Source organism: Urocampus carinirostris, chromosome 8 (assembly GCF_059441175.1).
Source record: "Urocampus carinirostris isolate Australia breed hairy pipefish chromosome 8, RoL_Ucar_1.0, whole genome shotgun sequence".
Taxonomy (NCBI): domain Eukaryota; kingdom Metazoa; phylum Chordata; class Actinopteri; order Syngnathiformes; family Syngnathidae; genus Urocampus; species Urocampus carinirostris.
Genome location: NC_142356.1, coordinates 39,573,346 through 39,594,859, shown reverse-complemented (window position 1 = coordinate 39,594,859; position 21,514 = coordinate 39,573,346). Strand labels below are relative to the sequence as shown.

Below are 21,514 nucleotides of genomic sequence, written 5' to 3'. Positions count from 1 at the left end.
GCTTCTATTCTAAAAATAGAATAGAATGTGGAATGCTTTTTAAAGAGTCCAAAAAACAAAAGATACATATTTTTGAAATCCCAGCAAATGGCATGAATAAAAAATATTGTCCTCAAAAAATTAAAATCATCTTTTTTTGGCTCATTTTAAGGATTATTTTCTGCATAGTTGAGAACAAATATACCTAAATTCAGTAAAATACATACCATCCACTAGATAATAGATTTTTTCTTTTCTAAGTGCAAATTTCTTAAATTTTGAAAAATTACACATAAAATAAGCTACATTTTTCTGCCAATGGTGTACGATTTTATTTTTTGCAGTGTATTAAAATAAAATTTAAAAAATGATTATGTGGGCCTGTTCCATTTTTCTCGTATCAATGCAGCCAAAATATATTTCAAACTATATGATGTATCTCTAGTATACATACAGTAAACCCTTGGTTTTTGCAGAGGTTGCGTTCTGAAAGAGAGTCAAAACCCGTGAAGAAGAAACCATTATTTCATTTTTTTTATTTTTTACTCAATAACAAGCCCAATTTACAGTATTTGTTTGACGAAAAAGAGTACTGTACTTTATAAACATTTCTAAAAAATAACTGCTGTAAGGTTAAATTATAATTTCAAAAATAATCTTGCGATTTAATGCAGAACTGTATGTATTCAGGACCCAATCCACTTCATTTTATACGATACTTTACTGCCGTTATGTAGACGTCATGAAAAATTGTTTCTGGTTCTTTCCTACAGAAACCATATCTTTTTCCATTATCAATCTTTTTTTTAAAAAGCGCCAGGGAGCCAATAAGAAGTGCCAAAGACCTGCACACTGCTCCAGAGCTATTTAGCGGGTGGAGAGGTATAAAGTTTGTTGGCAATAGAAAGCATCTTTCTCTGTTTAGCCAATCACAATACAAGACACAATGCACAATGAAAATCCGTCAGGTAGCGAGACCAAAATAAGTAAACTGCAATACAGCAAGGGGTTAACGGATATAAATATATTTTTAAAAATATATGACAGAGATACGTCTTTTTGAAATGGCAGCAACAATATGAGTAGGCTAGGCCTACATTATCTTTTCCCCTCGTGTATTGCTGAGGTATTGGATTTAAGGAAGATAAGAAAAATAAACTCAATGATCTTTTTTCCTTTGCCCAATTCATTAACCGAATGTGGCTCTGTCATAGCAAGTCACCGTATCAGCACTCTGAGTGGCAATAAGTGCTTTACAAAAATATATTTGTGTTAAACTGATACTTATAACACTTTCTTCTTAGAAAACGAGCCGAAGCCGAGGGCAGAAAAGGAAGTTTCCCGTGCAGCAAAGCCATGTCTTCTCACCATCCCACCGATCCCGTGGAGCTGCGAAGAATAAACTTCCAGACTCCGGGTAAGATTTTTAACTTTAACTGACCTTCCTTTCTTCTTTGATTTTCTTAACAATGCTGTTGCTTCCTTTTCAGCCTATCGTGTATCAGTGTACCGTGGTTATCGCCGTTTGTCAAGTTAGTTTTCGCATTCCGCCAACGATTTTCTGCCATCGCCAGCTCATTTCTGTCACTCTTACGTCCGTGCTTTTCACAGACGTTCATGCCCACTAACTTTTCATCTTATGTAGGATGAAGCTGCTTGAATTTATAACAGCGTCACAAGCTTGTGTTACTCGGTGGAAGTTCTAACTTTATTTCTTTACTTCTTTATTTCAGGGGAATAAAAAACTTCCCGATTTCTGTCTTTTTTGCATATTTATCATTAACAAAGATTTTAGATAATCAAACCAATTTCAATATCACACATAGACAACCCGAAGAAATAGACGGTGCAGTTTTAAAATGTATCTATCTGGCCCTATATGAAAAAGTAATAGACCCCGAAACCTAATAACAAATTGAGCCACCTTTGGGGACGATATCAGAAGTCAAATATTAATAATAATTAAAAATGAGTCTTTCACGAGGAATTTTGGCCCACTCTTCTTCGCAAACTTGTCCCAAGTCTGCCTATTAGAGGGTTTTCTGATATTCTGATATATTAAAAAACGTTTTTAGCAAATATTTTTTGTTCATGAAATTAAATAATACCGAAAAATAAAAGACGCAAATTATGTTGCTATTTTGAGACACCGTTTATTCTTATGTATTTTTAAAATACAGGCCATTGTCTATGCAACACTGCTCTAGCCATATTGCAATGAGTTGCTACGTTTTCCATATTGAAATATGTATTTTCAGTTGTGTTTACTCCCCCCCGCACCCGAAAAGAAAACAATACTTGATAACTAGTTCCTAACTACAACCCATAATAAACTGCATCGCATGCCCACCCATTTCTTGAACTACGTTGGTTTTATTTTTGGGATTTATCGCTTGCTATTTTATTTTATTGATATCACTGTTTCATAGTTTGTGAACAGCGACCTTGGATGTCCTGAAAGGCGCTTTGAAGTAAAATGTAGTATTGTTATTATTATTATTATCATTACGACTACTATCATTAGTATTATCACAACTATAGCAGCACAATTCAAAATTAAAACATAATAAACATGAGATATAGCAAAAAACATAAACTTGCCTGATGCACTTGAAGTCTTGCAGGACAAAAAAAAAATACAATGTCCAACTTGACAATCAATAAAATTTAGAAGTTCCACTGCATTTTATTGTGTGTTTTACCAACTCCTCCATGTTAAATTCTTAACCGTCTGTGTAAGTCTTTTTTAATCTCCAGCAGCGGCGTTGCATTGACTCTACGGACACGTTATTGTGCCTCAGTAACTTTTCAAACACGCACATTGTTCTTTTTGTCTGTCTGCTTTGGAGAGAAAACGCTCACTTAACGAAAGAAAAACTTACATTCGCGAAAAATGTCTGAAGATCGTCTTAACGTTTTCCTTTCCAAAAACAGTAAAGTTGAACATGTTTTCCAAACGTTTTTTTCTCCGTTTTGCAGGCATGACAAGCCACCCGCCCATCCCCATCTCGGAGCTGGCGGATAACATTGAACGCCTCAAAGCCAACGACAATCTCAAGTTCTCGCAAGAATACGAGGTAGGAATGTTAAATTTTTGGAGGATTTTGTCTCGTGTATACACACATTTTGAAATGGGACTTCATTTTCCTGCTCGCTTGTATTCATTCTCACAAACTACTTCATTCATTTATTTATCTATGAGCCTCAAAAATGTAGCTGATCTTGAGCTTAATTTAATTTCTGATTGATGACGTTTCAGACAATTATTTTGCAAAACTTGCAGTCAGGTGTAACTAAATCCAAGGGAAATTGAAAAAAAAAGTGGAAATATGGAGAAAAACAATGCAAATATTTCGCAATTGGAGTTTTAAGTTGTATTATTATTATGCACTACTAGATCGAAGAAAGGGCTTTAGCCCCCGTAAAATAAAAAGATACGACAATCTTATGTTCAAACTGTAAATGTATGTATTGAGTACTAAGGTTTTTTGTTTTTTGTAACCAAACTTACATTACTTTTAAGTTAGGATGGTTCGTATTTTGTACCACTATGGGATTGTATTTTTAAATAGATTAGGATCTTTTTTTGTGTGCAGTTTTTATTTAATTTTCATTGCTTTATTTTCTTTTTTCAATTTTTGTATTATTTTTTACCGTATTTGAAAAAATGCCATTAATTTTTGTAATAGTAATTATTTCCTTTTTATTTAGTTATTTTTTGTGGCTTTTATTGTTGGGTTAGAATTGTTTATTATTCATACATGTGTTTAAAATATACATTCCAATTTTGGGAATCTGGTGAACACTGTGTTTTGGTCAAAATTGTTGCCATTTCACTTGTATTATCCATTCATCCATCCATTATCTGTACCGCTTATCCTCAGTAGGGTCGCGGGGGTGCTGAGCCCATCCCAGCTATCTCCGGGCAGTAGTGGGCAGGGGACACCCTGAACTGGTTGCCAGCCAGTTCAGACCTATTATATATATTATTAGTATTATGTATATTATTATAATGTATTATGAGAGACATGGCCGCTTTCTTGTGTCTCGTTTCATCTGGAGGGACGAAAGCTTGACCAACTTGGGTGCCGAGGTGCTTTACTTGTTTGGATGTTGGGGCATTTGGGTTGGCCATGGTCCAAACATTTTTGCGTGTGTTTTTTTGCTACTTTTTCCCTTTTTTTTTTTCTTTTTTTTTGTATGTGTTTGTCTTGCTGTCGGTCACCCATCTCGAGGGATATGACCAGGGTAGATAGATAGATAGATAGATAGATAGATAGATAGATAGATAGATAGATAGATAGATAGATAGATAGATAGATAGATAGATAGATAGATAGATAGATAGATAGATAGATAGATAGATAGATAGATAGATAGATAGATAGATAGATAGATAGATAGATAGATAGATAGATAGATAGATAGATAGATAGATAGATAGATAGATAGATAGATAGATAGATAGATAGATAGATAGATAGATAGATAGATAGATAGATAGATAGATATTATTTTATATTTTATATAGTTATATATGAATGAGCGAGTGAGTTGTTCGTCTCTGTGTGCCCTGCGACTGGCTGGCAACCAGTTCCCCTGACCACTACTGTCCGAAGATAGCTGGGATTTGCTCCAGCACACCCGCGACCCTACTAAGGATAAGCGGTGCCGATAATGGATGGATATATATACCTTTTATTTTCATTCTCATGTTTTATTTTATTTTTCCATTGCATTTTTCCATGTTTTGTTTACTTTGGGACAGCTACAATTTTATACTTGCATTAAGAAATCTCTTAAGAGCATGTACGTTTTTATTAATCTTGTAAGGAATTTTTATGGTCGGTTCCAGCGAGTAACGCTTGTAAAAAAAAAAAAAAAAAAACTCCAAACCTGCATGTTCTTCCGGCCGATCGGACTTACTTTGATCGACCGTAACAAGAATTCCCAAAAGAATTTACAAAGGGATGGGAAGAATTACCAATGCATGTTTTATCATAGCCGTCCTATTACTTTTTTCCCCGTTGCGCGCTGTATATCGATCAAACCAATGCAAGACCGAACACATTTCCTATTTTGCTGTCGTGCGGTATCAAAAAAATGGAAATTGAAAAAAGCAAGATTCATGGAAAGTTTGCTTACAGCCAGATTGTTATCCGCTCTGCTGGTGCAGAAAGAGGAGAGGGATAAAATTATAAAGGCCTCGCTGTGAGACGCATTAAAACAACTTTTTAGAACTTACAGTGGATTTAGCGAAAGAAGCTAGCATCACAATTAGCTAGGCAGAGAGATATTTAAGGGTTTTTTTGGACTGAGGGCTGAATTGACTGATGGAGACGTGGGCGTCTAATTGGCTCCCTCACTAGACGGAGCGATGGTGTGTGTCGGTTCAGCTGGACTAAATTAAAGAGGAAAATAGAAAAAAAAAGAGGTACATGGAGAAAGAGAGAAGAGAAAAACACAGAGAGTGAGCAAAAGAGAGAAAGAGGGAGAGAGAATTAATGGAGAAGAAATAGAGGGAGATAAAAAAAGAGAGAGCAAAATGAGAGAGAGAGAGAGAGAGAGAGAGAGAGAGAGAGAGAGAGAGAGAGAAAATAGATTTAAAAAGCCAGAAACAAAGAGAGACACCAATAGAAAGAGAGAGGGGGGGAAAGAGATAGAGAGAGAGAGAGAGAATAAAGTAAAACCGAGAATGTGGTTTGAATAAGTAGATCTTTTGTTTTGTTTTGGGAGGGGGGGGGGGGGGGGGGGGGATTTAATGAAAGCCCTGCCAACTGAGGGTGAGATAGCACAAAACACAAAATACAAGACAAAAGTCACGAGAGAATACGTGACAAAAAAAAGAACAAAATACACACAGAATGCAAAACAAAATGGACACAAAAGACATCAAAACACATAAAAAATTGCGTGTCAAATACACAAAATAATACACGACAAAATAAATAACTAAGTAATTACATGACAAAATGCATCAATAGATAAATAACTTGCGTTTAGGTTGTATATGTTGGTATTTGCGATTTATTGATACTTTCGTGTATATATACTGTACAAAGTTGTAGCTATTAATTCATTAACCCATTTATTTTGTCATATGGCAGGATTGGTGTTGTCAAGCAAGCCATAACCCAAAGATCTAGTGCAGCGGTCAGGAACCTTTTTGACCCAAAGAGCCATAAAAGCAAAAAATGTTTTAAAAAGAAATTGAGAGAGCCACATCATATATCTTCAGACAAAATTGAAAAAACTGCTAAACACGCTCTCTAGATAAAATGTAATTGTTCAGAACATTTTATTTCACTGTGTGTCATTTGATGATTTAATCAAATGTATGAAATGATAATAATGCCAAATCCTGTTTCCCAAATCAATGTAAATATGCCACTTACAATTTGTCTTCCACCTTCAGTTAAGAGTGTTGAGGCAATTTTTTCCATGAAATTTGTCCTTAATAACGGTTTCAAAACAATGTGCATGCAAAGTTCTTTTGTAAAAATGTCAAAAATTACTGCAAACGATAAGCATATTGTCATATTCACTTTCGGTGTAGACTGCACTGAGCGAGAAAAAGAGAAGGAAGTGCCTTGCGCTGTGTGCAGGGATCCGCCCACCTGTACTGTTCACCCAAAGTCATTTGCCAGCGTTTTTATTTATCAGTTTAAATGGTTTCTTAATTAACTTCTGCATTAAGTTGCTTCGGCTTTATATGGAACAAAATCGGGATGAAATCACTTGACTGTGGAACGCCACAGAGAGATGTGCAATAGTTACATTTTATTTCGGAGCCATATGTACTCATGAAAAGAGCAATATATGGCTCCCGAGCCATAGGTTCCCTACCCCTGATCTAGTGTGTCTGAAACAGTGAAAAGGCAAACGATTGAGTACGAACAAGCTGGTGCAGCAGCTGTTTTTGGCTTTCCCTCAGCATGACTGTTAGCCTTGTTGGCACATTGAGCAAGCGGTAGAGATGAATGGTCGAATCGGCAGATACCATTGCGGCCAAATAATCAGACACACATGAGACTGGCTCCAAACACCAACGCAAGCCGTACTCCCGACCGAACCGTAATTGCGTGCCGTATTATATTCACAATTACGAAATTGCGCTGGCTCTCGTTCCATTGACAGTTCACTAATGACCTCACGTCTTAATCCACCCCCAGCCAACTTTTCGCCTGCAGAGATGCTTATTACACTGTAATTACCCTCCGGGAACTTTATGTGTGGGTTTAGCGTAACTACATTCTCTTTACCAGAGGAATCTTGGAGCACGTATCATCTTTCTCGCCACCTGGTTTAGGTTCCATTTCTCCCGGCTGCGATCGCTCAATTTTTTTCTACAATTGGCTTGCAAGCTGTTTTTCCTAAAAACTAAAAAGAGCAAGTAAAGTTTGAATTTGTGAGGGGGTTGAAATAGGTCATTCTGTACCAGGGGGACTGGGCTAGGCAGTGCCCACCCACAGACACACACTGCGCACTCCCAGAAAAGTGGATATAGAACAAACAGCAGTCTGGGCACCGCATAAGCTATCCCATTCATATGTGTCAGCCCCGCGACCCTACTGAGGATAAGCGGTGCAGATAATGAATGGATGGATGAATCTCGCATGTGCCAAGACGCATGTCGCACTGTGCAGTGCAAAGTACCTTCATGTGCATACACGCGTGCCTCTGTCGTAGTGAAGGAAATTCTGTCTCTTTTTCGAGAAGCGGCTCTTTTGTCTCGTCTCTCTAAAATGAGCCTTCTTTTTTGACACACAGACGTATGTTGTTTCTATTCCTCTCAGTACTAATTATTATGTAACACTATGTACAAAATGGCCTCAAAGGGGGAAAAATAAAGTGAAGAAAACAATGAAAAAATGAACAATGGGCTCCAGCACCCCCGTGACCCTACTGTGGATAAGCGGTGCAGATAACGGATGATGGATGGACATTTTCAGTGCAACTATAATAAACTATAAAATACAAAAACAAACAAAACAGTTTTCGGGGGGAAAACGCTAATCTTGAAACACATCCCTGAAAAACACTAGAAATGTAAATAAAAAGTTTTACAAACTTTTGTCTAGTGGCTCCACTGCAATGTACTATAGGGGACACTGGGTTTTAAGGCGCACCCCTCAAATACTTTTTTGAATTGTTTTTCACATAAGCGCATAGAATTAACTACAATAAGAGCCAGGGTTGAAAAAAAAACCTTTAAAAAACTATTTCATAGAACATAAACTAACATAACATCTAGTTTTACCACTAAAATTGACTTCAGTAACAAACAATTAACATGTTAGCCAAAAGAGGGCAGTTGAAGACCATTCTATATGTTTCTTAAAGGCATAACAGTTACTGTCTGCATTATAATTTAAAAATAAGTCAAATAAGAGTACGTGATTTTGTAGAAAACGTGCCCATTAACCAAAATCTTCATTCAAGTAATCGCAATAAGTTTTATAGTTACGGACAATTCTTGTCCAAAACAAATAACAAAGGAGGATTTGCAATGATGATCTGCATTTATATAGCGCTTTTCAAGTCAATGACTTCCCAAAGCGCTTTACAATGTGCTCCACATTTACATAGATAGAGATAAATACTTTATTCATCCCCGCAGGGAAATTCACATTTCCAGCAGCATCCCTGAGCTGAGAACAATACAATAATAAAGCAAAAAGAATACAATATACAAATACCCAATGTGACGTGCAAATGCCCACTGTGGCGTGTTATATAGAATATCTAAATAGTGCTACACAGAATACATATTGCAATAAAATTTGGTAATATGCAATGTAGGGGGTGTGGTTTAATGTGGGATTTTACTCTGCCGGGTAGAGTTAAAGAGCCTCATGGCATGAGGAAGAAAAGATCTCTTCAGTCTGTCCGTAGTACAAGACAGTGACAACAGTCTGTCGCTGAAACTGCTCTTCTGTCTGGAGATAATGCTGTGTAGTGGATGCGATGGATTGTCCATGATTGACCGCAGCTTTTCCAGTGCCCGTCTCTCAGCTACTGTTGTCAGGCTGTCCAGCTCTGTGCTCACAACAGAGCTCGCTTTCCTCGCCAGTTTATTGAGACGAGAGGTATCCTTCTTCTTGACGCTGCCTCCCCAACACGCTGCCGCATAGAAGAGGGCGCTTGCCACAACTGTCTCATACAATATTTTCAGGAGCTTTTTGCAGATTTTGAAGGAGGCCACCCTTCTGAGGAAGTAAAGTCGGCTTTGGCCTTGCCCACTTCTAGTTCTAGTTCTCCTGAAGTCCACCACCATCTCCCTGGTCTTAGTGGTGTTCAGGTGCCGGTGGTTTGCGTCGCTCCATCGGACAAAGTCCTGAATCAATTTCCTGTACTCCTCCTCCTGCCCATTTCTGATACATCCCACGATCGCAGTGTCATCGGCAAACTTTTGCACATGGCAGGACTCAGAGTTGTATTTAAAGTCCAATTTATACAGAGTGAATAGGAACGGAGAGAGCACGGTCCCCTGCAGAGATCCTGTGCTGCTAACCACAGTGTCCGATGTACAGCCCCCCTGTTTCACATACTGGGGTCCGCCTGACAGGTAGTCCGTAATCCATTCTACAAGGTGTGAGCTAACTCCCATCTCTGTCAGTTTCCTTCTCAGTAGCAGAGGCTGTATGGTATTGAAGGCACTGGAGAAGTCCAAAAATGTAATCCTCACAGCCCCCTTAGCCCTATCCAGGTGAGAGAGGGATCGGTGTAACATGTATACTATAGCATCCTCCACTCCCACCTTCTCCTGGTAAGCAAGATATTAATTGATTTTGTTGGTATTTATTGGGGGTGCCTTAACACAAAACCTTGCTAAAGACACTCCCAGAGGCCTAAAGTATTACTGTGCAAATGTTCATGAAAATTGGTTCAGCTGTTTCCGATCCTATAAATCACATCCGAACACACACGCACGCAAATCGGAATTTATATAATAGTTTAGATTTGTTGAAATTAAAAATAATAATAATAATTTAAGCATATTCTTATTTTATTTAAAACTAAGAAAATGAATATAGCAACTAAGAAAAATCATCATTAAAGGGACACTGTGTATTATTTATTCACTAGATGTCTCTGTATTGTGTAGTGCAACAGACAAAAGCACAAGAACGAATACAAACTAAGCAGACTCAAAGTGACCAAAATGCACAATGTTTAGGCAGCACCGCCATAGTGTATGTCCAAGGGTATAAATTGTCCGTCACAAACTAAACTCATCAATATTTCTTGCTCTTTTTTAGATATGACATTATTTGTCAATCAAGCCATTCAGTTCAACTAAAATATTTTGGTATGTTTTATTTTAAATGGGCTATTCTTTAAACTGTGTCACTTTAAAATGAAAATTCCATTTCTACTTCTATCCGTCCTCTTCTATGTTTTCCCTCAATCCCGCCACCCAATGATTCACATTGCGGTCAGACGAATACAGATGCCAGACCATACACACATACACACAAAAAAAAAAACATATTTCTTTCCCAGTCCCCAGAAAAACTCTCCTGACGGTAACTTTTATGTTTTTGTCCCTTTTCAGTCTGTTGACCCAAGTCAGCAGTTCACCTGGGAGAACTCCAACTTGGAGGTCAACAAACCAAAGAACCGCTACGCTAACGTCATTGCATACGACCACTCCAGGGTGATACTCGCCGGAATCGAGGGTAAGACGCATCGCTGACGTGTTTTCTGGCTACCTGTTATTGCAAAATTCAGTCTATGATCTGAAATTAAGTAGCCAAATGCAGACATGGGGACTTGAGACTTAGTGACTTGGACTCGAGTCGACTCGAGTCGCTGTTTTTATGACTTGTGACTTGACTTGGACTTGGCAATCTAAGACTCGGGACTTGACTTGTGACTTGACTTGCCCAAGAAAAAAATACTTGGGACTTACTTGGGACTTGAAGGTGAAGACTTGAGACTTACTTGAGACTTGCACATGTGTGACTTGGTCCCATGTCTGGCCAAATGTCAAACAGAAGGCTAAAACATGTCAACCGCGTGTTTGAAAGTGTTGGCGTAGATAATCAGTGCCTCGCTGATGTTCAATTCCCAGGACCAGATCGAATATTTGGACGAAGAAAAAAGCTGAAGAGAGAGGTTCAGTTGAGGACATTTACTACAAGATTACAAAGTAAAAAAAAAAAAAAACAGTATACTCTGGGCCTGTGATTAGGATACAGTCATCCCTCTAAAAGGCATCTAAAAATGTCTTGCCCCTGTCTTATAGAAAAGTGGTGTGGCTTGGCTAAATAGAGTATGAAACTAAACTTGTTGTAATTTTCCAGTAGAGTAGGGAAGGATGTATGGAAGTCAACATCTTCACAAGAGACCTTTGTTAAAACTCGACCTAGCTGGAATTTTGAGGTTGTATGATAAGATAAGGGCATACTATTTAGAAGACCGTTGCTGGGAAAGTACTGAATGAAATAATACATTGAAAAAATAAGTGTTCACAAGATGTTAATTATTGACTCAATTATGTGCATTTATAACAAGTAAATGAATAACTTGCTCATAACGTAACGATTTGAGGTGAAAATAAGACCACAATATAGCTGGAAAACTCAAATATTGTGACAACATATTAGGTGGCACATTTTAATAATGTAACAATAGCTAGCTAGATAGCTTTCTTTTCGAGATTTAGTTTAGAGTCAGAACTTGGGTTTCCAGATCTCAAACAGGATGGTAATACTCTGGCGTGTTTGTTTGCTTGCTATTCATCTAGATTTTATTTCAAGACTCAGTTTAGATTAAGTACTTTGGTTATCAAATCTCAAACAGAATAGTAAAACATGTTGGATAGCTTGCTAGCTAGCTCTCAATTCAAGATTCAGTTTAGAATCAGAATTTGTGTTTCTAGATCTCATTTAGAATGGTGAAAGATGTTGCAAGCATGTTTGCTAGCTACCTAGCAGGTCATTTCGGAATTCAGTTTAGATTAAGAACACAATGGTAAGATATGTTGCCAAAGTGTTTTATAGCTAGCTAGCTAGCCCTGTCTCGTTTCAAGATTTACCTTACAATCTAGACTTAGGTTGCCATATCTCAAATGGAACAGGAATTAACATTCATTTACACCCTCCTTGGATAATTTCCTGAGGAAAAAAGATCCACTTGAGGTGTAAGAGACCCAAGGCAGAGAAAGTGATTTTGCAAAGGAGAGGATGTGGGAGGCCAAGCCCAAGCAGATGAGCCTTATCTGGGAAAAGCATATGTGAAGAGCCCCCGTAGCCCACTCGTTCTTCTCTCTCTGTGTTTGCATCCTGCATGAAAAAATATCGTGTGCATAATCACACTCACACACAGTTAACATGCACACATACATATATATATATATATATATATATATATATATATATATATATATATATATATATATATATATATATATATATATATATATATATATATATATATATATATATATATATATATATATATATATATGTATATATATATATATATATATATATATATATATATATATATATATATATATATATATATATATATATATATATATATATATATATATATATATACATAGATATATGCAAAAGTTGTGCACGGTTTTGTGCTTTTATCAGTCCTATACACACACTTCAGCTGCCAAGCGACTAATAGGAAGTGTGTGCTCATGTGTGTGTTTGTGTGTTGCACAACGCTGCCGTCATCTCGAGCACAATAGTTGCAGCATGCACGTGTATTTAGTCAAACCAGTAGTTCTTAAAAGTGGTGTATGTAGCAAAATTTTTGCTGATGCCATCTTCTGGCATCATTACAGCTCCTTTTGTTGCACGTACAAGTGTGCTACAATCTTAGAGCACTCGAATAAACTTTCATCTTTTTGTGGTTTGGTTTGACATGTGGATTGTATCAAACAATCCTTTTCTTACTTTCACGATTTTCATCCTGGAATAAAAGAATACCGCCAGTAGGCGTGATATCACTCTACTCTCCTCATCCCCCTTTGAACTCAGATGAGCATCATTAGCACATACTTAATAGAGAAAATATTGAATTTTTAACTTTTTAAGGACACATACTGTATATATGAGGGCTGGGAAAAATGCCGCGTTTGCGATTTGCGTTATAATTCTCAATTTAACGCGTGAAAATATATTATGTAACGATTAAAATTCCGCCCTGCGCACGTCCCCGGGTGTCAAGCCTGCGAAAAGAAATTCAGTCTCTACAACCGAAGCGTACAAACTTAATCTCTTTTGTTCGTTTTCTCTCCGTTAATTTAAACTGTGACAAAAAAAAAAAGTTTGTTTGCTCCAGTTTGGCATAATCAGGTCACCACTAACTGCATGTGCTCGTTTGTGTCTGTTTTGGAGTGTGTATTTCTTGCAAATGTTTGTTTGTTCGTGCTATGACTCAGTGATTTCGGGGATTATGGTATTATGCCCCCAGATGAGCACGACTGATCCCAAATCAAACACACATACAGATGCTCTCTCACACAATCACACTCCCTCACACACGTGCACAATAATCTACGAGCGACGTCGACCTCGCCTTGCAATCGTATTGCCGTCCAAAACAGGAGTAGGCTCGGATTAGACGCCTGATCGTCTTAGTGTGTGCTATAAAACAAGACAATGATCAATCCGAAACTATCAAAATATGACATGAGAAAAAATTAATCCAAAAGGATGCACTGAAACATAAATTGTCCGAAACCGAATAATGTTTGGACAAACAAAAAACTGAAAAGATACATAAAAAGAAAAAAAAATCCTTTCAATTTATAGGTAGTGTCCGTAATTTCAAAACATTCTACGTACTGATGCCATCTTCTGGCTGAGATCCTTATTGCACCTCTGTCAAGTTGCTTGTGCACGTATGTTTCTCTCTTAGAAGCGCTCCAATCAACTATTCTTTTTTTTATCTTTTTTGGGGCTTAGATTTTATTTTGGCTGTGCTTTTATTTTAGAATAAAGACAACCACACGTGTATGCTTCGTACTCTGCGACCTCAGTGCATTGCGACTTGAGAAATATTTCGCAATCCATTATCCCTTATTGCATATGGCTTCGAGTGTATGCCAGCAGAACACCATCCATCCATCCATTATGTGCACCGCTTATCCAGTAGGGTGCTGGAGCCCATCCCAGCCATCTTCAGGCATTGGGCACCTTGAACTGGGTGCTAGCCAGTCACAGGGCACACACAGACAGAAAATTCACTCACGCATTCACACATAGGCAAAATTAGGACCACTCAATTAACCTGATATGCATGTTTTGGGGAATGAGGGAGGAAACCGTAGCACCCGGAGGAAACCCACGCATGCAAAGCCCACACGGGGAGGCTGCGGTAGCTGGACTTGAACCCTGAACTTCTGGACCGTGGGGCTAGGCGCCAATCAGTCACCCGCCGTGCCGCCCTCGGCTGCAATCCATTATCTGCTGAGAGTGGGGGCTGCCAGAACTTTATATCGAAACCGACAGCTGTTTTGTTTTGCTGTTCGGTTCAACAGAAAACTAAACTGCGCTCATGTAGCCACGATCCATTATCCCCTATTGCATATGACCGTGAGTGTGGGCCGGCAGTACACATTATTATCATGCCAAGCAGTTTTTGTTTTTTTTTGCTGTCCTGTCCAGCAAAAAGTTAACTGCAATCATATAGCCACAATCCATTATCCCTCATTGCATAGTGCTGCAAGAGGGGCCGTCAGTGCACTTCTTATCGGACATAGTGCCTCTCTTCTGCCATTCTGTTTAGAACAGGAGCCAAAAGAGCATGGTCATGTGTGGCGGGGGTTTTTTTTCCCGCTCTTTCCGCTTGAAAAGAACAGTATTCGGGTGGCCACGATCCCTTTTGACCAATCCCATATTTGGAACGGCATCAGGCACTTTTGCTGGGAGGTTAGCTATTTTGGCTCGTCTAAAATGAACTGCAGTGTTTTGGCCGCCATCCATTATTCACGGTTGCTTTTTGCTGTGAGCAAGGGCCAACAGAGAGCATTTTTGGGGGGGGTTCTACTTCATGGATTTTCACATATCGTGATGGGGTCTGGCCCCCATTAACCTCAAAGGATTACAGAAATTTGTCATAGGCAGGAAAATCTGCACAGAAGGCTAATAATTGTATGTTGAATGAAAATTGAAATAATTTCTGAATAGTATTCTATGTATCAAAATTTCTTAGCAAAGTATCGCATAAAATACAACAAAATTGTATAGGTTCATAGGTATGCACCAGCAAGCTCAATCCACTTTATTACTTTAAGTAGTGGCTGCTTAAGATGACAAATAAAAAGCAGTCCCTTCCCCTTTTTTTAGTACATATTTCCGGTGCATTTTTTATTTTAATGTACATGTGAGTGAATAGTAACAAGGAAACCTGAGATAGTGGGATGATGATGATGTGGCAGAAGGTGCAGTTTACAAAAGAGTCACACTCACATGTTTACTAATGTATAAACAATTAGCATAGTAACAACAGTAAATCAAACTCTCCTTGGACGAAGCTGAGCACCAGCCAATCAAATTCAAGGATCAATTGACTGAATGTCACACACTAACTACATCTAACTGTTGTGAGTTAGCTCTGTAGTATTAGCATGTGATGGTTAACCAAAGTCCGACTAGCAGCTGAGAAAAATTTGGGAGCATGTCATCATCACAACATACTTTTCTCAAAAGCCTTCTATCGGTGTATTTTTCTTTCAGCCGAGACCAAAAATACGAAAATCCAGTTATCGTATTTTCTTGGCTATATGTCGCTCCAGAGTATCCTGCATATGGATGTTCACTAAACAATGTATGTTCACTGGTGAGATGCTTTATGATGAAAACCCAAAGAACACCCAAATCCAGCCAAGTACCCAGAGCCATTTTGATTGGGTGAGCGTAGGAATAGGAGGATCTCTGCACACACAGCTTGCTCCTCTCTCTTTCTCTCACGCAGCGCCCTCTGCGAAGAATGTAAAATACATCCTTATCCTTCCGGTAAGCAGTGTTTTGTGACAGTTGTAAAGAACTGTACACCTTGTTTTGATACAGTTATTCATGAAAAAAATGACTTGTCAAATTGAACCTCAATGATCTTAAGTATCATATTTTCTGGACTATAAGTCTCACGTACGTTAACACAAAACGTACTTGTCACGAACCAGGACAGGAAACAGGAATGAGAACCCAATCACGTTACTCACAATTTATCGGGGAAAAGAGGAATGTGCGCACACTCGATCCGGCGATCGATGGTCGCAGAAGTAGATTGAAATCAAACAGATCGGGCCAAAAACAAAACAGGCTCAAAACACAGGCATAAACGGAGATTCACAGGACTTGGCATATCACATAGAGTCTGGCAGAAGTTTCGCAGACGTTCTGACACCAGGCAACTCGCAAGACCGCGTTTAAGTAGTCCGGCAGCAATCTGTCAACGCGTTTCAGCTGGTGTCAGTGGGCGGGGCCAATTGGGCGCCGTGGCAATCGTGACAGAACCTGGCGCCACACAGCGGGGACCAATTGGGCGCCATGGCAACTATGACATTACTAAACACACAAAACATACGCAAACACATAAAACGTACGTAAAATCGCACAAAAAGGTGAATAACGTACCGGTTCTAAACATCAGTAACAATAACGGCGTCGTAACAGCGGGAAAAAAAAATTGTTACAAAATGGTGTTGTTCCAAACACTTAGAAAAGGTTTCACCAAAGTAAACATATTCTATACACATACATTTCTATGCAAGGTGCGAATTCTCTGTGCGTTACTGTACTATTTCATTTCCCCAGAAAATGAGATACAAAGTCATTTTAGTGACGTTTGCGCGAGTGCAGTATGTTAGTGGGATGGCACGGCAAAGTTGAAATTATCAACACAAGCCGACAGCGCTCTTTTGCAATTTAGTGTGACTATATCATAACATGTGAAATTATAGACCTGCTAATGTGTCAGTAATTCCGCACTTACGTCTCACAGGAGTATAAATCCGGAAATACAGCACATGAAATCATCAAAAGTTCTGAAAAACCCCTGTATTCTTAATATGTAGGTGTCCCGGGGAGCGACTACATCAACGCTAACTACATCGACGGCTACCGACGACAGAACGCTTACATCGCCACACAGGGCCCTCTGCCCGAAACCTTTGGGGACTTCTGGAGGATGGTGTGGGAGCAGCACACGGCCAACATTATCATGATGACCAAGCTGGAGGAGAAGTCAAGGGTAAGAGATGGCAGCTGGGAGGGCAGGCAGGACCACCTCAATTGAAAACTGTGAACGATTTGAGCCACGGGGGTAACAGCAGAGGAAAATTTATGAATGTGTGTGTGTGGATATATGTACAGTAATTATGTATCGGATTTCCCAGACTATAAGTTTACTTTCTAATGGGTTGGGTGTCCCTGCAATGTACACTCCAACAGAAAAAAATAGCATCTAATTTACGGTAAAATAACGCCATCTTCTTTGATGCCAAAAACTAACTTCCTGTTCTACGTCATCTTTTTTGCTGCAGAAACGACTAAAACAGACATTGTCTTCTCCTAAGCCTAAAAAACAGACTTGTTCTTTCATCCCGAAAGTTATCGTAGTGTACTTCTGTAAAGAAAAATTAACTTCTTTTATGCCAAAATTGCACTCATGAGGCCACGATCCATTATCCCCAATCACATATGGCTGCAAGAAGCCTGACGTTATCAATTTGAACCAGCCATTTTTGTCCTTGCTTAAGGCTCTTAACCCCTAAATATAATTCCTCAACTCAAATTCTTACATATTTACTGTTTGATTTCGTGTGTTTCGCTACACTGGCAAGTCATCCGCTTGCATCAGCTATAAGTAGCAATTTCCGAAGACTATTCAAGGAACAATTTCACGTTTTAAATGATAACCAGATCCTCTCTCAACAATGCTTAAAACGCTCCATTCCAGTTCAAAATTCACGACCATCCGCTAGAACGATCCCCCGTATAATCGTAATAAGGAGGGTGGTTCGGATGTTAAGGGTACAGGGGGGTTGTTAAAACCGGATCGAAAGCGTATTTTATTGTGAGTAGAGAGGAAATTCCGTCACGCAAAAGTAAGAAGGGCGCTTTGTGGTGCTGCTGCTTAGCGAAGAATAACAGTCTAATAGTAATGCGAACGGGAGGAGTTGCAAGCACATAAAATTGGGTAATGAATCGGAAAATATTCAGCTCCGAGACATTTTCTCTTGTTAATTTGAGTGTTGTGTAATAGAAATGAGCAAGACTAGTTATGCGCATGATAATAATAATAACTCATGCTCGACTGTGTATTTTTTCTCCTCTCGTCTGTGCTTTTTTTCCCTTCCTATTAACCTTGTGCATTGTGTTCCTGCCGTTTCCTTTTCCAACTGTCTCTATTGTTTCTCTCTGACCCTCAGATGCCCTCTTATTTCTTCTCGAAGGCAAGATCTCACTTTCTCTCCTTTTGCTAATCCCTTTTTCAAATGCTCCTCACATGCTTTTCTCCTTATCCCCCTTTCTCTTTTCAATGGCTCCTTTTTTTCTCTATGCTGTCGTTTTTGCAGTTTTTCAAAGCGCCAGCAGTCAATAAGAATCGACTCAGGCAGGGGTGTCAAATTTATTTTAGCTCGGGGTCCACATGGTAGGAAAAAAACTCTTGAGGGCCAGACTAGTAGATTAAAGAGAAAGGAAGAAACAGAGAGAAGAATAAAGAAATGTAGAGGTAGGGAAAGAGAAAGAGAGAGAACAAGAGGGAGAAATAAAACAGAAAGAGAGAAAAATAAAGAAAGAAAGAAAGAAAGAAAGAAAGAAAGAAAGAAAGAGGAAAAACAAAAAAGGGGAGATTTAAGAGAGGAATGGTAAAAAAGAAAGAAAAGAGACAAAAAAGAAAAGAGAGAAAGGAAGAAGGACAAAGAAAGAAAGAGAGGGACAAAGAAAGAAAACAAGAAAGGCAGATAGACAGACAGATAGATAGATGCTTTGATAGTGGCACCCTGGCAACATCAAGTAGACATAAAACTGAAGCCCATTTTTCTCTTGGCTTCTCTCAATATTTTCTCGTGGCCCGGTTCAATCTGTAGGGGGCCTGACTTTGCCCGCAGGGCGCATGCTTGACACCCCTGGACTCGGGTTTCTTGTAACAGCCGAAGTTCAGAAATTGAGCGCATTAATGTCTACACTTGCATGATCACACCTACAAATGTGCTTCCTGTCTCGTTGCAGTTCATTGATGTGTGCGGCGTAAAATTTCATGCCGCCAGCCTTTAATAGCATCGCGAGGGAGAAACAACGTGCCGTGTTTGCTGTAAAGAACATCAACTTCCTCGTAAAGATGATAAATTGGAGTCTTTGACTATTTGCTTGGCTTCTCGATAAACCTGTCTCGCTCCATCCGAGACGGAGACTTGCTAGCGAAAAAATCGCAATTACGTTTGACACCGATCTACATCATGGGTTATGCATTAGCGGTAATCATAGTAACAGAAGACGAGGTTGTTGTTTTTTTCAAACGGGTGTTACGTTCCAAAAGAAGCTGTGGTATGTGAATTCCTTGATATCAAAATCATTGTTTTTACAATTATTATACAGTTAGATACTCTATCATACACTGAAACCAAACAATAAACAGTTTCTACCAAAAAATCATTTGTTTGACGAATATATATATATATATATATATATATATATATATATATATATATATATATATACACACAGTGTTCATTTTACCTCTGGAAAGTGATGGGTCCCGGGGACTCGCATGTTCAAAAATCTATGGGTCCCGACAGAGATCTATAGGTCCCCAAAATTTAGTTTTATTGAGGATGAAATTGTAAATCGGCGACAAATATGTAATATAAATCTATATATTCATTCAGTTTTAATCATCACAGTTTATTGGTAATACAAATCAGTTGTCTCTTCAAGATTTTTTAGTTCACAACAATATAGTAAATTATACAAAATAATATTGCTGATATAATTATATAAATCTATATTTTTATTCGGTTTTAATCATCACAGTTAATTGGTAATACAAAGCAGTTATCGCGTCAGATTTTTCAGTTCACAATAGTGTACATTATACGAAATACTAAAAATACTGCCATCCACTTAACTATCTTTAGCAGTGAAAGCATGGCCAAGTCTTCTTTTTGATGTCGTATCCGTTCATACTTGCCTCTCTCCTCCTGCAACAATAGAATTCCCATAGCTAATTTGTGGTTTTCATTGTCGTTGGGCCGATCCAATGTGCTTTTCTGAAAGTTCATATTGCAAAATGATTTATGCAATCCAGTTTTTTTGTCATGCTGGGTACACGCATCACAGAACATGTAGCCTCCATTATCATCCTCCTCATAGCGTAACAGGAATATAATTTAGTCCATTTTGGCAGAAAAGTTCTTTTCTTGCTAGGGGTATTCTTTTATTTTCTTTCGTCCAATCGTTCGCTTCAACGCACATGTTTTCCTTGCCTTCGCGATCTTCTGAAGAATTTCTCCACCGTTTTTTCGTGCCGGAATTATTGCCGTTGTTATCACTTTCTGCATTATGTTTCGACTTACTGACACTGAAGAAATTACAAATTTGGTGTTGATTTTCACCTTAACTCAACGACAAGCACCACAACAATGACGTAATCTTGAAGCAACAAGATCTCGTTTGCCGAGATCGGCGTGCAGATGAAAACTCGAACCCCGAGACCAAAACAACAATGGCGGATCTGCCTGACGAAAAGTTTGGGCTGCGGTAAATCTTTGTTAAAAAAAAAAAAACGGGTAATAATGACAATTTTGTGTGAAAAAAGTTGCGTCCCGGGACGCATGTTGATTTGACACTATGCGTCCCCAGCAAAAATGATGCGTCTAGGACGCAGGGACGCGGGTAAACGAGAGCACTGTATGTGTATATATATATATATATATATATATATATATATATATATATATATATATATATATATATATATATGGGTAGCGCGTGTGCGGCACAGTTCTGAGGTCATGAGATCAAACCTCTTGTGTGGAGTTTGCATGTTCTCATGCAAACTCATGTGCTTGAGTGGGTTTCCTCTGGGCACTATCGTTTCCTCCCAAATTCCAAAGACATTCAGTGCTTTTGTCCTCCATTCCTGGTTGAGAAATGACAAACTGTAAGAATTCAAAATGAACACTACTCAGTGTTGAGGAGTGTTAGCTGCTTAGATCAAATTTTTACTGGAAATTTAACTTTAAAATACACTTTAAATATTGATATTCTAATAGAGCCTCCTTTCAAATAGTAAATTAAACTCCATAAGTGATGACTGAAGACCGCCGATTTTTTACAGTTTAGAATTTCGAATATCATCACATTGACTGCCAGTGACTGCTTTCGACGTCAAAGATAGGTTTCCCCAGGGTTGGCGGAGAACATTTGAAGCGAACCACAATCCAGCACCGTTTTGTTGGTGGCCCGTCACGTTGCTGTCTGCACGTACGTTCAGTATTTAAGTGCGGTTTTAAAGACCGGCCCTCACCACGGAAGAACGTTCCTCTCCTGATGGT

General features: G+C 38.6%; 1 protein-coding gene across 1 annotated transcript in view; it reads left to right on the top strand.

Annotated features, from left to right (window-relative positions):
* Positions 1-21,514, top strand: part of LOC148361874 (receptor-type tyrosine-protein phosphatase delta-like) — a 401,326-nt gene that overhangs the window by 350,984 nt on the left and 28,828 nt on the right. The window contains exons 30-34 of the mRNA XM_088342686.1: positions 1,284-1,396; positions 2,959-3,056; positions 10,538-10,661; positions 17,030-17,205; positions 18,386-18,409. Coding sequence (XP_088198812.1) covers positions 1,284-1,396; positions 2,959-3,056; positions 10,538-10,661; positions 17,030-17,205; positions 18,386-18,409 — 535 coding nt within the window. The remainder of the gene's footprint in view (positions 1-1,283; positions 1,397-2,958; positions 3,057-10,537; positions 10,662-17,029; positions 17,206-18,385; positions 18,410-21,514) is intronic.